At 37.2% G+C, this 19700-nt stretch overlaps 1 protein-coding gene across 4 annotated transcripts in view; it reads right to left on the bottom strand.

The window, feature by feature from the left end:
* Positions 1 to 19700, bottom strand: part of TTC17 (tetratricopeptide repeat domain 17) — a 147885-nt gene that overhangs the window by 111657 nt on the left and 16528 nt on the right. For all 4 annotated transcript variants that reach the window (XR_007134378.1, XM_047775947.1, XM_047775946.1 and 1 more), the window contains exon 2: positions 11916 to 12005. Coding sequence is in view for 3 of the 4 variants with exons in the window: in XM_047775947.1 (XP_047631903.1) it covers positions 11916 to 12005 (90 nt within the window). In the remaining variant the exon portion in view is untranslated. The remainder of the gene's footprint in view (positions 1 to 11915; positions 12006 to 19700) is intronic.

Consider the following 19700-nt stretch of genomic DNA (forward strand, 5'->3'; position numbering starts at 1 on the left):
CCTAGGAATTTCCATATGCCACAGGAGTGGCACTAGAAAAGGCAAAAAGACAAAAAAAAAAAAAAGATTACTAGGATGTTATTAAATGATCTGTTTTCAAGAGGATGGGATTAAGATGCCAGAAAAAAGGACTGGAACACAACATCTCTCCTAAAAACAACAAAATTCACAACTAAAGGCTGAGCAATCTTCAAACAAATGGACCATAAACCTTCAAAAAGATATCCTACTCCAGAAGACAAAGAAGAGGCCTCATCAACAGGTAGGAGGGGCAATTACATGATATAAACAACCCCATAGCTCCCGGGTGGGAAGCCCCACAGACTGGAAACTAACTGGTTCACAGAGACGCACCTACACGAGTGAGAGTTCTGAGCCCCACATCAAACTCTCACGTGCAGGGAACTGGCACTGGGAGAAAGAGCCCCTGGAGCATCTGGCATTGAAGGCCAGTGGGGCTTGTGCGCAGGAGCGCCACGGGACTGGGGGAAACAGAGACCCCATTCTTAAAAGGCGCACACAGACTTTCACATGCACTGGGTCCCAGGGCAAAGCAAAGGCTCCATAGGAATCTGGGTCAAACCTGACTGCAGTTCTTGGAGGACATCCTGGGAAAACACGGCTGAATGTGGCTGGTTGTGAGGAAACGACATTGAAAGCAAAGCTCTCGGGAATATTCAGCAGCATGCCTTTCTCTGGAGGTGGCCATTTTGGGAAAACCTGGCCCCACCCACCACTCAGCACTGAGAAGCCCCAGGGCAAACAACAACCCATTGGGACCACAGCCCCGCCCCTCAGTAAACAGGCTGCCTAAAGACCCCTCAGGCACACAACCTCCTCTAATCCCATCCAGCCACTAAGCCCCACCCACCAAAGGGATCAGAATCAGCTCCACCTGCCAGTGGGCAGGCACTGGCCCCTCCCATCAGGAAGCCTACAGCAAGCCCCCATACCGACTTCAGCCACAAGGGGGGCAGTCACCAGAAGTAAAACAGGCTACAACTCTAGTGTCTGTAAAAAGGTCGCCACACCAAAAACCTATAAAAATGAAAAGACAGAGAACTATAACTCAGAGGAGGGAGAAAGAAAAAACCCCAGAAAATCAGCTAAGTGATAAGGAGATTCTCAGCCTCCAGGAAAAAGACCTTAGCCTGCTGATGCTCAAGATGATGCAAGACACTGGAAAGAAACTGGAGGCAAAGATGGATAGCTTACAGCAAACACTGACCAAAGAGACACAAGATAGACAACGTAAACAAGAAGAGATGCAAAATACAATAACTGAAATAAAAAATTCACTAGAAGCAGCCAACAGCAGAATACAGGAGGCAGAAGAACAAATAAGCGAGGGGGAGGACAGATTAGTCGAAATTACGGATGCGGAACAGAAAAGAGAAAAAAGACTGAAAACAAATGAAGAGAGTCTCAGAGACCTCTGGGACAACGTTAAACGCACCAACACCGCATTACAGGGGGCCAGAAGGAGAAGCGAGAGAGAAGGGGACAGAAAAAATATTCCAAGAGATAACAGCCAAAAACTTCCCTAACATGGGAAAGGAACCACTCACTCAAATCCAGCAAGCACAACAAGTACCATGTAAAATAAACCCAAGCAGGAATACACCAAGACACATATTTAATCAAACGGACCAAAATTAAAGACAAAGAGAAAATCCTGAAAGCAGCTAGGGAAAAGAAACCATTAACATACAAGGGAACCCCGATAAGGTTATCATCGGCAGATCCTTCAGCAGAAACACTGCAGGCCAGAAGGGAGTGGCATGCTACACTTAACGTGATGAAAGGAAAAAACCTCCAACCAAGATTGCTCTACCCAGCAAGGCTCTCATTCAGATTTGAAGGAGAAATCCAAACCTTCACAGATAAGCAAAAGCTGAGAGAATATTCAGCAACACTAAACCAGCCTTACAACAAATACGAAAGGAACTTCTCTAGGCAGAAAAGACAAGACAGCAGCAGGAAACAAAAATACCACAAATGACAAGGCTCACCAGTAAAGGTATACACACAGTAAAGAGACGAAAGCATCCACGCACAATGATGCCCCCCAAATCAGAAATCATGAGAAGAGGTGGGTACAAACGCAGGATGCTGGAGATGAACGTGCAGTTAAGAGACCAGCAACTTAAAACAATGTCACATACATATAGACTCTTCTATCAAAACTTCGGAATACCTGCAAACCAAACATCTACAGTTGATACACTAACAAAGAAAAATCAACTCAAAGGCAACACTGAAGATAGTCACCAAACCAGAAGAGGAGAGAACAAGAAAAGAAGGGAAGAAAAAAGAGCAACAAAAACAAATCCAAAGCAATTGAGAAAATGGCAATAGGAACACGCATATCAATAATTACCTTCAATGTTAATGGACTAAACGCCCCAACCCAAAGACACAGACTGGCTGAATGGATACAAAAACAAGACCCAAATGCATGCTGTCTTCAAGAGACCCACTTCACTTCTAGGGACACATACAAATTGAAAGTGAGAGGATGGAAGAAAATATTTCATGCAAACGGGGATCAAAAGAAAGCTGGAGGAGCAATACTCGTATCAGACAAACGAGACTTTAAAATGAAGACTATTTGAAGGGACAAAGAAGGTCACTACATCATGATCAAAGGATCAATCCAAGAAGAAGATATAACAATTTTATATATCTACACACCCAACACAGGTCCGCCACAATATACAAGGCAACTGCTAACAACCTGAAAAAGACAAATCAACAAGGACACAGTAACAGTGGGGGACTTTAACACCCCACTTACTGCAATGGACACATCAGCCAGACAGAAAATCAAGAAGGAAACACAGACCCTGAGTGATGCAGTAAACCAGATGGACTTCACAGATATTCAGACGACTTTCCATCCAAAAGCAACAGAATACACATTCTGCTCAAGTGCACATGGAACATTCTCTAAGACTGATCACATCCTGGGCTACAAATCCAACCTCGGCAACTTTAGGAAAACTGAAATCATATCAAGCGTCTTTTCCAACCACAACGCTATACGACTGGAAATCAACAACAAGAAAAAAACGGCAAAAAACACAAACACGTGGACACTCAACAACATGCTACTAAACAACCAAGGGATCACTGAAGAAATCAAAGAGGAAATTAAACAATACCTAGAAGCAAACCACAACGAAGATACGACACTCCAAAACCTATGGGGTGCAGCAAAAGCCGTTCTAAGAGGAAAGTTTATAGCAATACAAGCCTACCTCGGGAAACAAGAAAAAGCTCAAATAAACAAGCTGCTAACTTTACGTCCAAAGCAGCTCGAGAGAGAAGAACAGACAAGACCTAAAGTTAGTAGAAGGAAAGAAATCATAAAGATCAGAGCAGAAACCAATGAAATAGAAACAAAGACAACCATAGAAAAGATCAATGAAACAAAAAGCTGGTTCTCTGAAAAGATCAACAAAATTGAGAAGCCTTTAGCCAGGCTCACCAAGCAAAAGAGAGAGAGGACTCAAATTGGTAAAATGAGAAATGAAAAAGGAGAAGTAACAACGGACATCACAGAAATACAAAGGATCCTAAGAGACTACTACATGCAACTACACGCCAATAAAATGGAAAACCTAGAAGAAATGGACAAATTCTTGCAAAAGTACAATCTTCCAAGACTAAACCAAGACCAAATAGAAAACATGAATGGCCCAATCACAAGAACTGAAATTGAAACTGTGATTAAAAAACTCCCAACAAACAAAAGTCCAGGACCAGATGGCATCACAGGTGAATTCTATCAAACATTTAGAGACAAGCTAACGCCTCTCCTTCTGAAACTATTCCAAAAAATTGCACCCATGCACCTACAGCCAACTAATCTATGACAAAGGAGGCAAGACTATACAATGGAGAAAGGACAGCTTGTTCAATAAGTGGTGCTGGGAAAACTGGACAGCCACATGGAAAAGAATGAAATTACAACACTCCCTAACACCACACACAAAAAGAAACTCCAAATGGATTCAAGACCTAGATATAAGACCAGACAACATAAAACTCTTAGAGGAAGACAGAGGCCAAACACTCTCTGACATATATGACAGCAACATCTTCTCAGATCCACCTCTTAGAGTACTGACAGTAAAAACAAAATTAAACAAATGGGACCTAATCAAACTGAAAAGGTTCTGCACAGCAAAGGAAACCCTAAACAAAACGAAAAGACAACCCACAGAATGGGAGAAAATCTTTGCAAGCGAATCAACTGACAAGGGATTCATCTCCTAAATTTATAAACACCTTCTGCAGCTCCATACCAAATAAAACAAACAACCCCATCCAAAAATGGGCAGAAGAGCTACACAGACAGTTCTCCAAAGAAGACATACAGATGGCCAAAAAACACATGAAAAGATGTTCAACATCACTCATGATCAGAGAAATGCAAATCCAAACCTCTCTGAGGTACCACCTTACACCAGCCAGAATGGCCAGCATCCAAAACTCTACAAACAAGAAGTGCTGGAGAGGGTGTGGAGAAAAAGGAACCCTATCACACTCTTGGTGGGACTGTAAATTGGTGCAACCACTGTGGAGAACAGGATGGCGATGCCTCAGAAAACTAAACATAGAACTCCCATTTGATCCAGCAATCCCACTCCTGGGCATCTATCCAGAGAAAACCATGACTCGCAAAGACACATGTACTCCGATGTTCATTGAAGCACTCTTTTTAATAGCCAAGCCAGGGAAACAGCTTAAATGTCCATCGACAGAGGAGTGGATCAAGAAGATGTGGTACATATATACACAATGGAATATTACTCAGCCATTAAAAGGAATGAAATACCAGCATTTTTGGCAACATGGATGGACCTAGAAATCATCATGCTAAGTGAAGTCAGCCATACTATGAGACACCAACATCAAAGGCTTTCACTGACATGTGGAATCTGAAAAAAGGACAGACTGAATTTCTTTGCAGAACAGATGCTGACTCACAGACATCGAAAAACTTATGGTCTCTGTTAGAGACAGTTTGGGGGGCAGGGGGATGTGCTTTGGTTGTGGGATGGAAATCCTGTGAAGCTGGATTGTTTTTATCATTATACAACTACAGATGTGATAAAAAAATAAAAACGAAAAACACACAATAAATAAATAAATAAATGATCTGTTTCCAATTATTCATTTCCTTCCTGCTGTTTTCCCATAGGTAAACTATACTATCCTGCCCTAGGGACTTCTGGTTTGGCCAGGTGACTTGCTGTGGCCAATGGGATATGAATAGAGATGATGTGTACCACATCTAAGGAGAGACTATAAGAATGCTCATATTGTTTGGTTGTTCTTCCTTGAATCTCAACGTTCCTTTGTGAGAACAGCACTGAGATTGTGAAACTGTTTGTTGACAATACAAAAGTTGATAATATATTGCAATAAAATAGACCATCTTAACAAAGCAATCATTAATGAAATTAAACATATTTTCATGTTTATGAGATATTTTGTGAATTGCTTTTCCAACGCTGCCCATTTTCCCCCAGTTAGTTTTTAAAAATTGATTTATAGAAATTTATGAAAAAAATAGATCTGTAAACTCATTCTTTATCATTTCAAGTCTATATGCATTTCGAGTCTCTTCTCCCAGCTTGTAGCTTATGTTTTAATTTGGCTCATGGTGTCATTTGCTAACGAGATGGTTTTTCTTTTAAAATGGTCAACTTCATCAATTATTTTAATTGTGATTTGTTTTTTCAAGAAATCCTTCTCTATTCTGATGTGTAAATATATTAATGTATTCTATTTTTTTTGAGTGTTAATGTTTCGCTTTTCATATTTAGTGCTATATTCTAATTGTCTGTGTCTTTCTCAAATTGGTAACAGTGAAATCCTAACCACCAAAGGTGATGTTATTAGGAGGTGGGGCTTTGGAGAGGTGCTTAGTTCATGAGGCTGTGCCTTCATGAATGGGATTGGTGCTCTTATAAAAGAGGTTCCAGGGTTCCACATGGTGAGAAGGTATTGACTGTGAACCAGGAAAGAGACAGTCATAGAAAGGCAACTATACTGGTGCCAGGATGTTGGAGTTTCTTCTAGAACTGTGAGAAATACATTTTTGTTGTTTACATGGTACCCAGTATAACATGTTTTGTTAAAACAGCCTGAATGGATTCAGGTTTTTAAACTGCGTAGAAAATTTTTGTGTACAGAAAGGTAAGAATCTAATTTTTTTCTGCACACTTTTCTAATATCATTTACAAAGAGTTTATCCTTTCCCCAAATTTGACACTTTGTATTTTCCTAAAACTCTTTATATTACACTTAAGATTTCAAATGGCATAAAGTTTTTAATGATATTTTAAAATAAATCTTTATATCTGCTTTTTCATACTAACAGTTTTTTGTCTTTTCTTTTTAATATGTTTTGCTAGAGTTTTGTCTAATTTATTTCTTAAACTATTGTTTTGTTAAGACTGTCTTTAATTTCTATTGTTATTTCCTTCTTTACGTTTATTAGGTTTATTTCATTGCTTTCTAATTTGAGTAGAACAATTAACTCATTTCTTTTGTCTTATTTTAATAAATGCACTGTGGTCTCTAAACTTGCCTCTATGTATATATAAGCTTCACTGTGCAAGTTTTGAAATCTCATGGTTTAAGAATGCATTTAGAAATTTTCAAGTACTTCAGTTTTTTCTCCTTTTTTTCCAGTGGGCAAGTATATTTTATTTTTTTGGCTGTGACTGCACTGTGGTCAGAGAACATGTTCTGCATGATTAAAAAAAAAAAAAATCCTGTAGTTTATAGTCTTTGTGTCCTAGTAGTGACCAATTACGAAAAACGTAGCATACATTCTTTTTCTTGTCACATCAAGTATGTTAATTTCCTCCTATATTTTATATTTTTGTTGGATTTATCCATTTCTAATAAAGAACTATTAAAATCTCCTACTCTGATTATGGATTTTTCATGTAATTCTGTCAGTTTTTGCCATTTTGAAATAAATCTATACATATCCATGACACAGGTATGTAATATATCCCTTTGGTGATTGTTAATATGGAGCCCCTCTTTTTATCTCTATTAATGAATTATGTTCTTATTTTGTCTGAGGCAGGTTTACTATACTTTAACCACTCTAAAATCTAAAATTCTGAAAACACTGAGATTTTTGAGTTTTGCAATACAATTTATGTGGTAGTAAAGGCTGATGAAAAGCCATTTTACAGTCTTATTCTCTTAGTGTGAATAGTCATACATTTTGCTGGAGAAGTATTAATACATCTGATTCTGGAGTCTGGGACAAGACAAAAAAAAAAAAAAAGAAAGAAAGAAAGAAAGAAAAGGCTCGGAGTTCCCATTGTAGCTCAATGGGTTCCAAAACCCAACTAGAATCCATGAGGATGTGGGTTTCCCTGGCTTCGCTCAGTGGATTAAGGATCTGGTGTTGCCCTGAGCTGTGGTGTAGGTCACAGGTGTGGCTCAGATCCTGTGTTGCTGTGGCTGTGGTGTAGGCTGGCAGCTGCATCTCTGATTCAACCCCTAGCCTGGTTACTTCCACATGCCTCAGTGCAGTTCTAAAAAAGACAAAACAAAAAAAAAAACAAAAACAACAACAACAAAAAAGAAATGCTATATTCTAACTACATACAGCCCCAGTGATTTTGGATGACGGACTGTGAACTTGTATAAATACTGCCATAACAGCTTTCTTTTGCTTAGTTTTGCACAGTAAGTACTTTTTCCATCCAATTATCACTACATTGGTTTTGTGTTATAGTACATATTTTTCATATGTACTCTATAGCTGAACTAAATAGGAAATTCAGGGATTAATTTTAATCAGGGAGATTAATCTGCTTATATTTATTGCAATTGCTGATCTATTCAGATTTATTTCAACCACATTATTTTGGGTTTTCTGTTTATCTTATGTTTTCCTTTGATTTTCTTCTCATTTCCTGCCTGTCATGTGCTTGATATACTTTCTACGTTTCCTCCCCCTTCCTGTGCCTTCACTTTATTTGTAGGTTTGGAAACTATAGATTGTTATTTTTTTGACTCTATTTTTTGTTGGATTTTTCATCAATAAATATTTTTGTATGTTTCTGAAAGGCACACTTAAAAAAAATAAAATAAAACCACTACACCATTATCACATACAAAAAAAAAGTAATTCCTTAATATCAAATATCCAGTGTGTGTTCAAATTCTGAATTGTTTCTTTCCTCTTTATTTTAAAATATAGTTTGTTTGAATCAAAATCCAATAAGGTCCACACACTGCATTTGGCCAATTTCTCTCTTAGGTCTCTTTTAACCTACTGGTTACCACTCTACTTCTTTTTTTTCAAATCCTTATAATTCATTTGTAAACAAAACCAGGTCACTTGTCCTATAAAGTTTATTTCTCTACAGGATTTTCTTGACTGAATCCCACAAGTTTAACATGTTCCTCTGTCCTCTATTTCTTGAATATTGACAGTAGAATTCAGAGGTTCTTAATTTTTTTGTGTCCGGATTTCTTTGGTAGTTTGATAAAACCTATATTCCTCTCCTTAATCATTTAAATATATAAAATATATATGTACGACTGGGTCACTTTGCCTTACAGTGGAAACCGACAGAACACTGTAAATCAACTACAATGGAAAAAATAAAAATCAATAAAAAATTTAAAAATATATAAAATACACAAAATGACAAAAGAAACCAGTTATTCTGAAAAGCATATTATACTGTGATTTAATTAGATTCATATTTCCTTATCAGGACTGCTTGAAAGGTGGCAATATTCTTAAATTTTTAATATGTATGCCATTTTTAATATGCATAAATTTTCCAACAGGATTTTAATTTATTCAGTTATTTTTGCCTTCTGAACATGACAAAATAGCCTAACATGCTTTAACGAATCACCTAGCATGCCCCAACCCACCTACAAATTGGTAATTTTATTTAGTTTTACCTTTCAAACACAGAAAATGAATGACTCAATCAATTTAGCAACTTTTTCATCAATGTTCATCTTGTAGAAGAACATCTTTAATTTTTTTTTTAAGCGAGGGTCCGTGGTTAGTAAACTGTTTTTGTGTGTCAGAAGACTGCTTTGTCCTCACTCTTGAATAATTTAAAAGAATACAAAATTCTAGCTTTAACATTTTGGTGCTATTCCTCCACTGTCTTCTGGTGTCTATCTAGTTGTCACTACTTTGTAGATAAACTGTGTTATGAGCCTCATGGCTTAAGTCTATGTTAATGAATAACAAATTTATATCTCTAACTCAGACCTTTACCCAGGAGTCCAGACTAGAAAAACCAACTCCTTACCTGATGGCTCCACTTAGACGCCCAACAGGGATCTCGAACATAACATACCAAAGCCAAACTCCTCTCCAGTTTCTATCTCCTTCAGCCGTCTCTATCTCAGCTAACACTAATTCTACCCTTTACGCAGCTCAAGTCAAAAATTTTGGGAGCCATCCTTTACCCTCTCTCCATCTCCGTCTCTTCCCAACCACTCCATGACCATCTCCTGCATCTAGCAGTTCTGTAGTTGCTTCCAGGTTCTATCCAGTTCCCAAGTGCATAATCAGATCATATAATTTTCGTTTGGAGTTTCTACCCCAGAGTAATAATCTGCCCTGAAATGGTTCTCAGGAATTAAAGATGCAAGTACCGAACCACTGAATGGTTTAGTTCATTTCTTGGTCAGTAGGTTCTATTCTGTCTCCAGCTTTTCCCTCCAGCCAGACTCTTTTTGCAAACAGAATGGCTCCATTTCCAGTCTTCAAGCAGTAAGCTTTGTTCTCTTCCTTTATCTTGCACAAAATACTGTCACCTTTACTCCAAAGAACCAAACCCCTAGACAATAGAGTCATTTCCTGGCCCTGGAAACAAGCAGGTTTGTAGTTTTAGCCACATTCCTGACTTAGTGTTTCCATTCCATTTCTAGTCCATGTAGATATTTGTGTTTAGGCCTGACTACATTTTATTTTGATTTCTTGTATCCTACCTGTCATTGCTATATATATAAAGCAGAAGGGGTGTACTAGGTATAAAGTCATTACACTACCTTAAACAAAAATTGGGGGAGTCGGTATTTCTCATTTGCATTTTCACTTGGTAAATGGCATTTTTCCCCTACATATACTCTCATTTTAAGTCTCCTCTCTATATTAAATAATACTTCCCCTAAAAAGAGAGATATCAATATACATATAACATTGTCTATGCATCTGAAAATAAGAACTATTTTCTGCACCATTGCATCTTTTTGAATACTGTGTTTAAGTAAAAACAGATCAACCTTCCAAACATGTAATTCTATAAATGTATCTACTGTCATTTTCCTAGTACCTGTAAAAATCAGCATTTCTAAATTTATAAGTAATAAAACTGGCAGGAACAAAGTAGTGAGATGTTCAAGTTTTATAGATATTCCTAAAGTGCTACTACCTACATACAATTAACATGTGTTAAAAAGCTTCTCCTTTATACATGTGAATTTATAGAAATTTTAGAAATATATAACTACTGCTATTGATAGATGTACCAGATTGAATTTATATAAGTGAAATTCAGAATTTTTACAGGTTTAACTTGTATGCCAGCTTTTAAGTCAAGAGACGTAACATTTTCCTCTGATTCTGCTATAACTTGCTTTGTGAAATCACACAATTCAACTGTCTTTAGATCTGTTTCTTTGCCTCTAAAATGAGGAAGATATTTATTTACCTATTTTCTTTTTTGGCTGCCCCGTAGCACATGGAGTTCCCAGGCCAGCGATCAGATCCAAGCAGCAGCTGTAACCTAAACTGCAGTTGCACCAAGGCTGGATTCTTAACCCACTGTGCCTGACCAGTGATTGAATCTGCATCCCAGTGCTACTAAGGCACCACCAATCCCACTGTGCTGCAGTGGGACTCCAAGGGTGATCTTTATGATTCTACTCAAAAACTCTGATTCTATTCTTATTATTCTCAATAATTTTCTAAATCTCATTTTGCAAATTAGATTATTTTTTCTACAACTTAAAAGTTTTCTTAAAATTTGAATTCAATATACACTGTAACTTTTAAGCAGAGGTTCTATGAGGGGGAAAAAAAGGACTGTTTTTCAAATAGTTAATACTGTTGCTGTAAGCAAAATCAGTTTATGAAAATCAATATAGAAACAAAAAGGTCAGCTTTTATTAGCACAAATATCAGGTTTTCAAGGTACAAAGTGATGAATGCTTTTCACCTCAATCTTATGAACACAAAATAGAAAGATGCTAGTTTTTGTTACCTGGGATTAACAAAATTATACTTTTATAAGGTATTCAAAACATTCTTCCTCTTGATATTTTACTCAAACTCTCCTCCCAGAATATCTTCAGAGATTATTCCTCTTCATACTTGTTGGAAAATTTTACACATGGAAACTTTGTTCAAAGATAAAATGAGTCAAAAATCACACAGGAATTCCCACTGTGGCTCAGTGGTAATGAACCCAGTAGTATCCATGAGAACACAGGTTCGATCCCAGGCCCCGCTCAGTGGGTTAAGGATCTGGTGTTGCCGTGAGCTATGGTGTAGGTCACAGATGCAGCTTGGATGCCGAGTTGCTGCGGCTGTGGTGTAGGCCAGCAGCTGTAGCTCCAATTTGACCCCTAGCCTGGAAACTTCCATAGGCTGCACACTAGGCCCTAAAGAAAAAAGAACCCTGCATAAAGTCCAGGCTTGGGTAGTCTGTTTCTCTTACTATTGCTCAAATGGCATTCTAATTAGATTTTTTGAAAACATGATCTAAAAGTAGCATATTCCTATAAAAGTCAGAAGAATTAAGAAATAATATGCCTTAGTTTTTCTTTGAACACAATAGCTCTTGTGAAATGCATCAAATTTCAGTTGCATATCACATGTCCATTTGCCTCACCTCCAATTCTTTGAGGTAGTTAACTGTTGTTTCTTGTCTCATTAATATGACTAAGTCATGGGGATGCTTCAAGTTCATTGGTGAATCCACCTAGAAGCAAACAAACAACAAAAAGTAAAGCTCAGATTTCATTAACATTTGTTTGGATTACTAAAGTTTCCTTTAATATCTCTTAAATTATTCAATCACCATTATATCAGTGTTGTGTGCTCAGTAAACACTTTTAGGGGTACTTCAAAAGTGAGCACATGTAAATTTCAGCAAAGGGAATCAGAGGTTCAATAGCTGTTTCTCACACTCCAACTTGAAAGAGCAAGATTTTGAAGTGAATATGTTGACCTCACTGGTCATATAAGAAATATTCAAGAAGAGAAGTATTTTGAAGCAAACAATAAGTTCCTTAAAAGATATTTTACACCTTTACTAATAAAAAAGGGATTGTTTACTTTGATAGCACATTCCATACTGGAACAGGTTAGGAGGCAATAAAAGGAAAGTATGAAAAGCAACTATTTTTGAAAGTTATTTGTAGGAAAGCCATAAATCAGAGATAATATAAAATAACCCTGAGACTTATAATTCACTTCTGAATCATAAACAAGTAACTATGTTGTTGAAGATATAGGAAAAATGAACACTTAAATGCTGGCAGCAGGCTAATAAATTTACTATTGGGAGGTCATTTGACAAGATATATCAAATTTTTTAAAGCACATACCCTTTGACCTAGCAAACTCTAAGAAACTATCCCACAGGCATTCTTAAATAGTGGGTAAAGATATATAGAAGGATGCTCACTACAGTACCTATAGCTACAAACAACAACAACAACAAACACACCAAACCTAAGTCCATCAATGAGGGAATAGGGAAATCCATTTTCCAATGGAATGGGATACCGATCTACTACCATGGAAAGATATTCACAATGTATTGGAAACTAAACGTGATAAAGAATAAAGCGTATGCTATGATTTTTTTTTTAAGGAATTACATGTATATATTTTTATAGATATAAATGTATACATGACTGTAGATGCACCAAACTAAATTGGTTTACAGTGATTCCTTTTGGGAAGTGGGATTAAGAGGAGATGTACATTCATATCTTTTACGTTACGCACTTATATTTTTAAATTTTCTATAATGTACACACAATATATTCATAGTAAAGAAAAAACAACGAAAAACTTAAGACAATGGCCTTAGTACCTAAGAGATGAACTGAAGCTCCTGCTAACCAATAGTGTAACCTGGATAAACTGTATACCATCTCTTTAGGAAATTCCGCTTTGAACAGAAAATATTTTTCTGTAATCTCAAAGAACCTGACATCAGCTCAATTAATTAATTTCAGAGCTACCTTTTTTAAATGCAGAAAACAGCCTTGCTTAGACTTTGGTAAATGGGAGCTATTTTAGAAAGAGGGAATAAGAACAACATGAAATACATTTGAGAGCTGCTTGAATAATATGCTCAATAACAACTGGATGATGTTGGGTGAGGGCATATAAAACTCCTCTGCCTTTGCTCATTCTACCGTCTCAAAGGTGCTAGAGAAAAAAGAGATGTTAGCCTGGAGTAACTTCTACTCATACTTTCACTGCGACTGTCTGAACTACATAATTAGCATTATGCAGTGATGGATAATTATCATCTCCCATGGTCTTGCTTTTATGACAAAATCTCTTCACTGCTTCCCTGGCCTTCTTACTATATTGGAATTTACTGGGCTCTAAATTTAAAAGGCACAAAAAATATATAATAGCAAGGCCTATACTTGACCACCTCAGCTGTAAATCTTCTCTATCGATCAATCAAACTTAGCAAAGGCCGGCAAGCAAAACGCTAGGTGTACGTCAATAGGGTGGAAATTTTTGCTTCTCTTTTCATTGTATTTGAACATATTTAACAGTCATATGTGGGTAGGACAGGGAAAGCCATTATAATATTCACAACCATATGATGTATTATTTGTAATGTATTACAGCACAGCAAAATTTTTATAGGAGAAAATGTGAAAACTATAGCCAGTGGCCAGAGTACAAAAGAGCTTTAAAAGGAAGCCAAAGCAAGTCTGATACTTTGCAACTCTGTCCAGATTTCAAGAGGTAGTGGTTTAATAAGTGACTCAATAAGTATATTTAAATGAAGTTTTAGGGGAAAAAATTGGGGAAAGGGGAAGGAACATGGGAATATGACATTCCCATTCCACAATACCCAATCAGTCTGATTATCTGACATTTGGAGAACTTCAAGAGGAAACTGAAGAATAAGACAAAGATTTACATTAGAGAAATGATTAAAGAATAATCTTAATTTTAGTTTAAAAATATACCAGATAATCAGGGCTTTACCATATTTGAATAGCATGAATTTGGCCAACATTCAACTGTGAAGAAGTATTTTTCATTTCCTTGGAGCATTTACTTCAACAAAGATACAGTAGCAAGAAAAGGTATAACTATGAAACTATTAGTAGAAGGAAGGAAGGGAGTCCACTGACAGTTTAACAGCTGTGTTTCTCTTTTTGGCATGGCAGCAAATGGCATGGATCTCTGCCAGATAAGGGTTAGTTACAGAAGACTTATAGCCTGACATATTTTCATTGAGGTACTTTCAAGTTCTTAAATTTTAAGAATTTATGCTAATTATCTCTGGCAAATGCCAATCAGCTTGAATGTCTATTCTTTTGAATTCCTCTCCTCAGAAGATTATGAAAGAGGGCATGCTGGACAACTCTGTAAAATATTACAACATCTCTTCAACCAATAAAAGTTTATTAGGCCTCTATAAACCAGGCCTACTATGAGTCAATATTTGGAGCCTATATATTCCTAATTTATATACAATGTAAAAAGGGATGGTAATATCCCTTCAAAACCTTTAGCATTTTGAAGTGGCTGCTATAAGCCCAAGAGCAAAGAGTAGCAGAAATTAGAGAGGTAGGTTAAAAACGACACGATGCATACACAAGATCTCAAAGCTCTTTATGGTTTTTTCACAAAGAACAAACAACACTACAACTTTCCATTACTACATAGCACAATAAATGGATGTTTATAATGACCTGAGTCAAAAAGGAAAAGCGGAACTATTTTCAATTTGCTCTACTTAAGAAGGTGAGAAAGTATTAAATACATTTTAGAGCAAAATTGAAACTGTAGGAAAAAAACTGACCATGTGTTTAGAAATGAGCTATATGGAATCACATATCACATCAAGTTCATTTTCATATATTTCATTTGCTGCCATCTCTAACCAAGATATTGTTAATTTCTACATCTCTTATCTGGAGCCCTGTCTTTGTAATTTCAGTAAAATCACATGGTAGTGGACGGAAATGTCACTATATAAAGGTAATGATTACACTGCCAAGTTAGATAAAGGATGAACATTTTAAACTTTACCAATTTAAGGATATAAACATTTTTAAGTTCTACAAAATCAAGTTTGAGTCAATCACTTTCCACTGGTCCTCTATCTATTATAAGATTAGTTCCACCCCTCATATGCAACTTATTCTTCATATAGGATGAACATTTTTACCTACCATTTTTTTTAAATGGTATTCAAATGAGCACATGGAAGCAATGTTAATGAGGAACTCACTCTGTTACCACCAGCAGTTTAAAACTGATTAATGAAATCTTATACTAGGCCATAATTCATCAAAAAAGGTTAAAAATGGGATGGGATATTTAAATCTTTTTTCAGAAGTTTAGATTATTTAAATAGAGACAATATGACAGAAAACATAAATAAAAGTCTTCAAACCAATCAAGATTTCACCTCTCCTTAAATGACCCCACTTAATACAGTTTTTTCCCACCCAGTGACTGCAATCTCCTCATGGAAAAACACCTGCCTTGCTTGGCTAGAAGCATCCTTCCCACATAGGAAGCCTGATTGATCAGTGGATTCTTTTCTCTTGGAATCACCATCTTTCTCTTGAGCTCTCATAGCACTCATGTATACATATTTCTGTATTAGCATTTATTATATAGTTTAATTATTATATGGCTATATTCCCCCAAAAAATTTTATATTGCTCTTTCTACCCTCAGTACTTAATATGCTTTCAGGTACATGTTAGGTACATTATACACTGCTGACCAAAGTATCTGATAGATCTAACATCTGACAGCATCTAACATCTGTTAGATTCTCCATCTCCTAAAGCAACATTGTTCACTGATGACTATCTGGAAAGGAGGTAAAGTAGAGAAGCCGCCAGGAATCAGGAAGAAATAATTCCTTGACAGGGCTATGACCAGCTGTGTGACCTTAAGCAAATCACCTTCCCTTTTAGGGCTTCCATTTCCTCATCTATAACCTGAGGGAACCCAGACTTCTAAAAATTCCTTGTACTTTTCAATGCCACCTCTCTAAAGATTCAACACTATCATAAAAGCATCACTTTTAATCAGCCTAACCTATACCACTGAGGAAGTCTGATATACTAATGAATGAAATTATCATTTTTAAAATTTGCCCATATAAATTTGTATTCACTTTAGACAGGGACTATTTCCAAAGCTATGGTTAAAATCTTCTTTTAAACCGTTAATTTGTCAAATTAAACCAAGGCTTCAATTAGCAGTGGCTATTTATTTCTGAGCAGTTAAGTTGTTCACTGTATCATTGACAAAGTTAGTCCTTTCTGTCATGCTGCTTAATTCTAACAAAGATCAACTTAAAAAAACATCTTTTTTTCTGATTATAAGCTAAATTCATGCTACTATAAAACAAACACATTATAGACAATATAAAGAAGAAAATTAAATTTATTTGAAATCTCACCTTCAGAAATATCTACTGTCAAATATATATATCATGTCAGGATAACTTCTCTACAAAGATATATAGATAAATATTTTCACAAAAGTCAGATAATACATATATATGATATTATATCATTCTGCTCTCTATTTCTCCCTAAATTTTATCAGATTTCTTTCCCAGTAAATATAGATTTACATTACCATATTTAGCAGTTAATATATTAAAGCTATTTACCCAGGTTCCTACTAAAATTCACTATCTTTTTGAATTTATTTATACAACAGAATTTATTTGTACTCACAGATTTCAAAATCAAGCTATGGTTATCATAGGGGAAAGCATGGTGGGGAGGGATAAATTAGGAGGATGGAGAATGGGACCAAAATGGCAGAGGAGTAAGATGTGGTGCTCACCTTCTCCCACAAACACATCCAAAAAAACCATCTACATGTAGAACGATTCACACAGAACATCTGCTGAACACTGGCAGAAGACCTTAAACCTCTAAAAAGGGCAAGAAACCCTCCATATAGCTGGGTATAATGAAAGGAAAACGAGAGAGAGAAAAAAAGAATCAGGATGGGACTAGCACTTCTGAGAGAGAGCTGTGAAAGAGGAAAGGAACCCACACCCTGGGAAGCCTCCTGATGGGGAGATCAGTGGATATCAAGGGACCTCAAAGCCTCAGAGAAAAGCATAGCAGCTGGACTGAAGAGGGCAAAGTAGAAACCATTGGTACCACCTCCCAAGACACCACAACCTGAGATGCCTGGGCGGGGATTGGGTACTGAGAGTCAGGCTCCAGAGGTCAGTTCCAGGGAGAGGACTAGGGTTGGCTGTGTGGAAACAGCTGAATGGGCTAGGGTGCGTGCTCCAAGTGCTGGAGAACCTGGGAGGAGGTCTGGGCCCTCAGGGGAAGCAAGGTGCCACTGCTGGAGAGGGCAAGAGAAGGGGAGGACCTCCATAGGAACATCTTTCTCTGAGCACACACCCAGACTCTCAGAGGGCGGGGCCATGGGCAGCAAGGTGCCTTTTGCAGGAGCTATGGAAGATGGGCCCCTCTTGCACAGGCTATGGGTGGCAGTCCCTCCTGTGTGGGCTAAATGCAGTGGGGAGCTTCTTGTGTGGTCTACAGGCCTCGGGGGCAAAATCAGTCATCTCAAACTCCAGTGGTGGGTGTGGCCTGCCATCATTAGGGATCCTTGAACAGGCACCACCTACAGCCCCAGTTACCTCAGAGGTCAGCACAGAGGAAGGCACTGCAACTGAGCACCATAAATTGTTGCTCTCACTCCCCTGGAAATGCACACGCACTACCACTGCCACTGCCACTGCCAAACACTCTGGGTGCCACCTACACCTGCCTGAGGATCACTGCCATTTCCCAAGGCCCTGTACTAGGAGCAGCCTGTGCCACTATCCCATGGGTCCTTGCACTTTTAAGGGCCCAACAACCAGGCAGTGGCTACTAGCCCTACACACTGCCTCCCTCTCCCTGGAAGCACTGCAGCACCCTAAAAATAAATAATAAGCCCACACAAAATACCACATATAAATAGCTCTCCAAGACTACGGTAATTGTTTTCCCTAAACTCACATAATAAGAAAAATGTAAGCAAAATGAAGATGCTCAGGAACCATTCCCAGTTAAAAGAACAGGAGAATTACACATGAAGGAGCAAACAATGAAACAAACCTCTTAAGTCTAACAGACACCAAATTCAAAAAGGAGATCATGAAAATACTGAAGGAATTAAGAGTGCATATGAAGGAATTAAAAGCAGATATGAACAGTAATGCAGATTACTTTAGAAAGGAACTAGAAAACATAAGGAGGAACCAAGAAAAATTAGAAAATTCATTTGCAGAGACACAAATTGAGTTAAAGGCCCTGAAAAGCACAATGAATAATGCAGAGGAATGAATTAGTGACTTGGAAGATAAAATAATGGAAATCACGCAATCAGGACTGCAGACAGAAAACCAAACGAAAAAAATGAAAGCAATATACATGATCTATGGGATAATATAAAGCAGGCCAATCTATGCATAATAGGGATTCCAGAAGGAGGAGGAAAAGAAAAGGGGATTGAAAATATATTTGAAGAAATTATGGCTTAAAACTTCCCAAATCTAAAGGAAATAGATATCAATATACAGGAAGCATGAAGGCCCCAAACAAGTTTAACCCAAACAGGCCCACACCAAGACATAGTCTAATAAAAATGGCAAAAGTTAAGAAGAGTATTCTAAAGATAGCAAGAGAAAAACAAAGAGTTAATTATAAGGGAACTCCCTTAAGGCTATCAGCTGATTTCTCTACAGAAACCTACAGGCCAAGAGAGAGTGGCAAGACATATTCAAAGTTCTAAAAGGGAAACATCTGCAGCCTAGAATATTCTACCCAGCAAGAATATCATTTAAAAAATAGGAGAAACAAAGATTTTCTCCAACAAACAAAAACTAAGAGTACAGCAATACTAAACCCACTCTAAAAGAATGCTGAAAGGACTCCTCTAAATAAAAAAGAAATAGGAAGAAAAAGGATGGAGGAAATCACAATGGGAAAGCAATCACTTAAATAAGTCAGTATACAGATCTAAAGGAAAAAATATATACCGTAAAAGAGACGATAAACACGAGGAACAGCAAAAAGAAGAACAAAATCTAAAGTCAGCAAAGGAAAGAAATCATAAAGATCAGAGAGGAAATCAGTAAAATAGAGATTCGAAAAAAAAAAATCAATAAAACCAAGAGCTGGTTCTTTGAAAGGATAAACAAAACTGATAAACCTCTGGCCAGACTCACCAAGAAGAGGAGAGAAAGAACCCACATAAACAAAATAAGAAATGTAAAAGGAGAAATCTCTAGAGTTCCTATCATGGCTCACTGGTTGACGAACTTGACTAGTATCCATGAGGATGCAGGTTCCATCCCTGGCCTCGCTCAGTGGGTTAAGGAACCAGCACTGCCATGAGCTGTGGTGTGGGTTGTAGATGC

The sequence above is a fragment of the Phacochoerus africanus genome, chromosome 4, assembly GCF_016906955.1.
Source record: "Phacochoerus africanus isolate WHEZ1 chromosome 4, ROS_Pafr_v1, whole genome shotgun sequence".
NCBI classification, from domain to species: domain Eukaryota; kingdom Metazoa; phylum Chordata; class Mammalia; order Artiodactyla; family Suidae; genus Phacochoerus; species Phacochoerus africanus.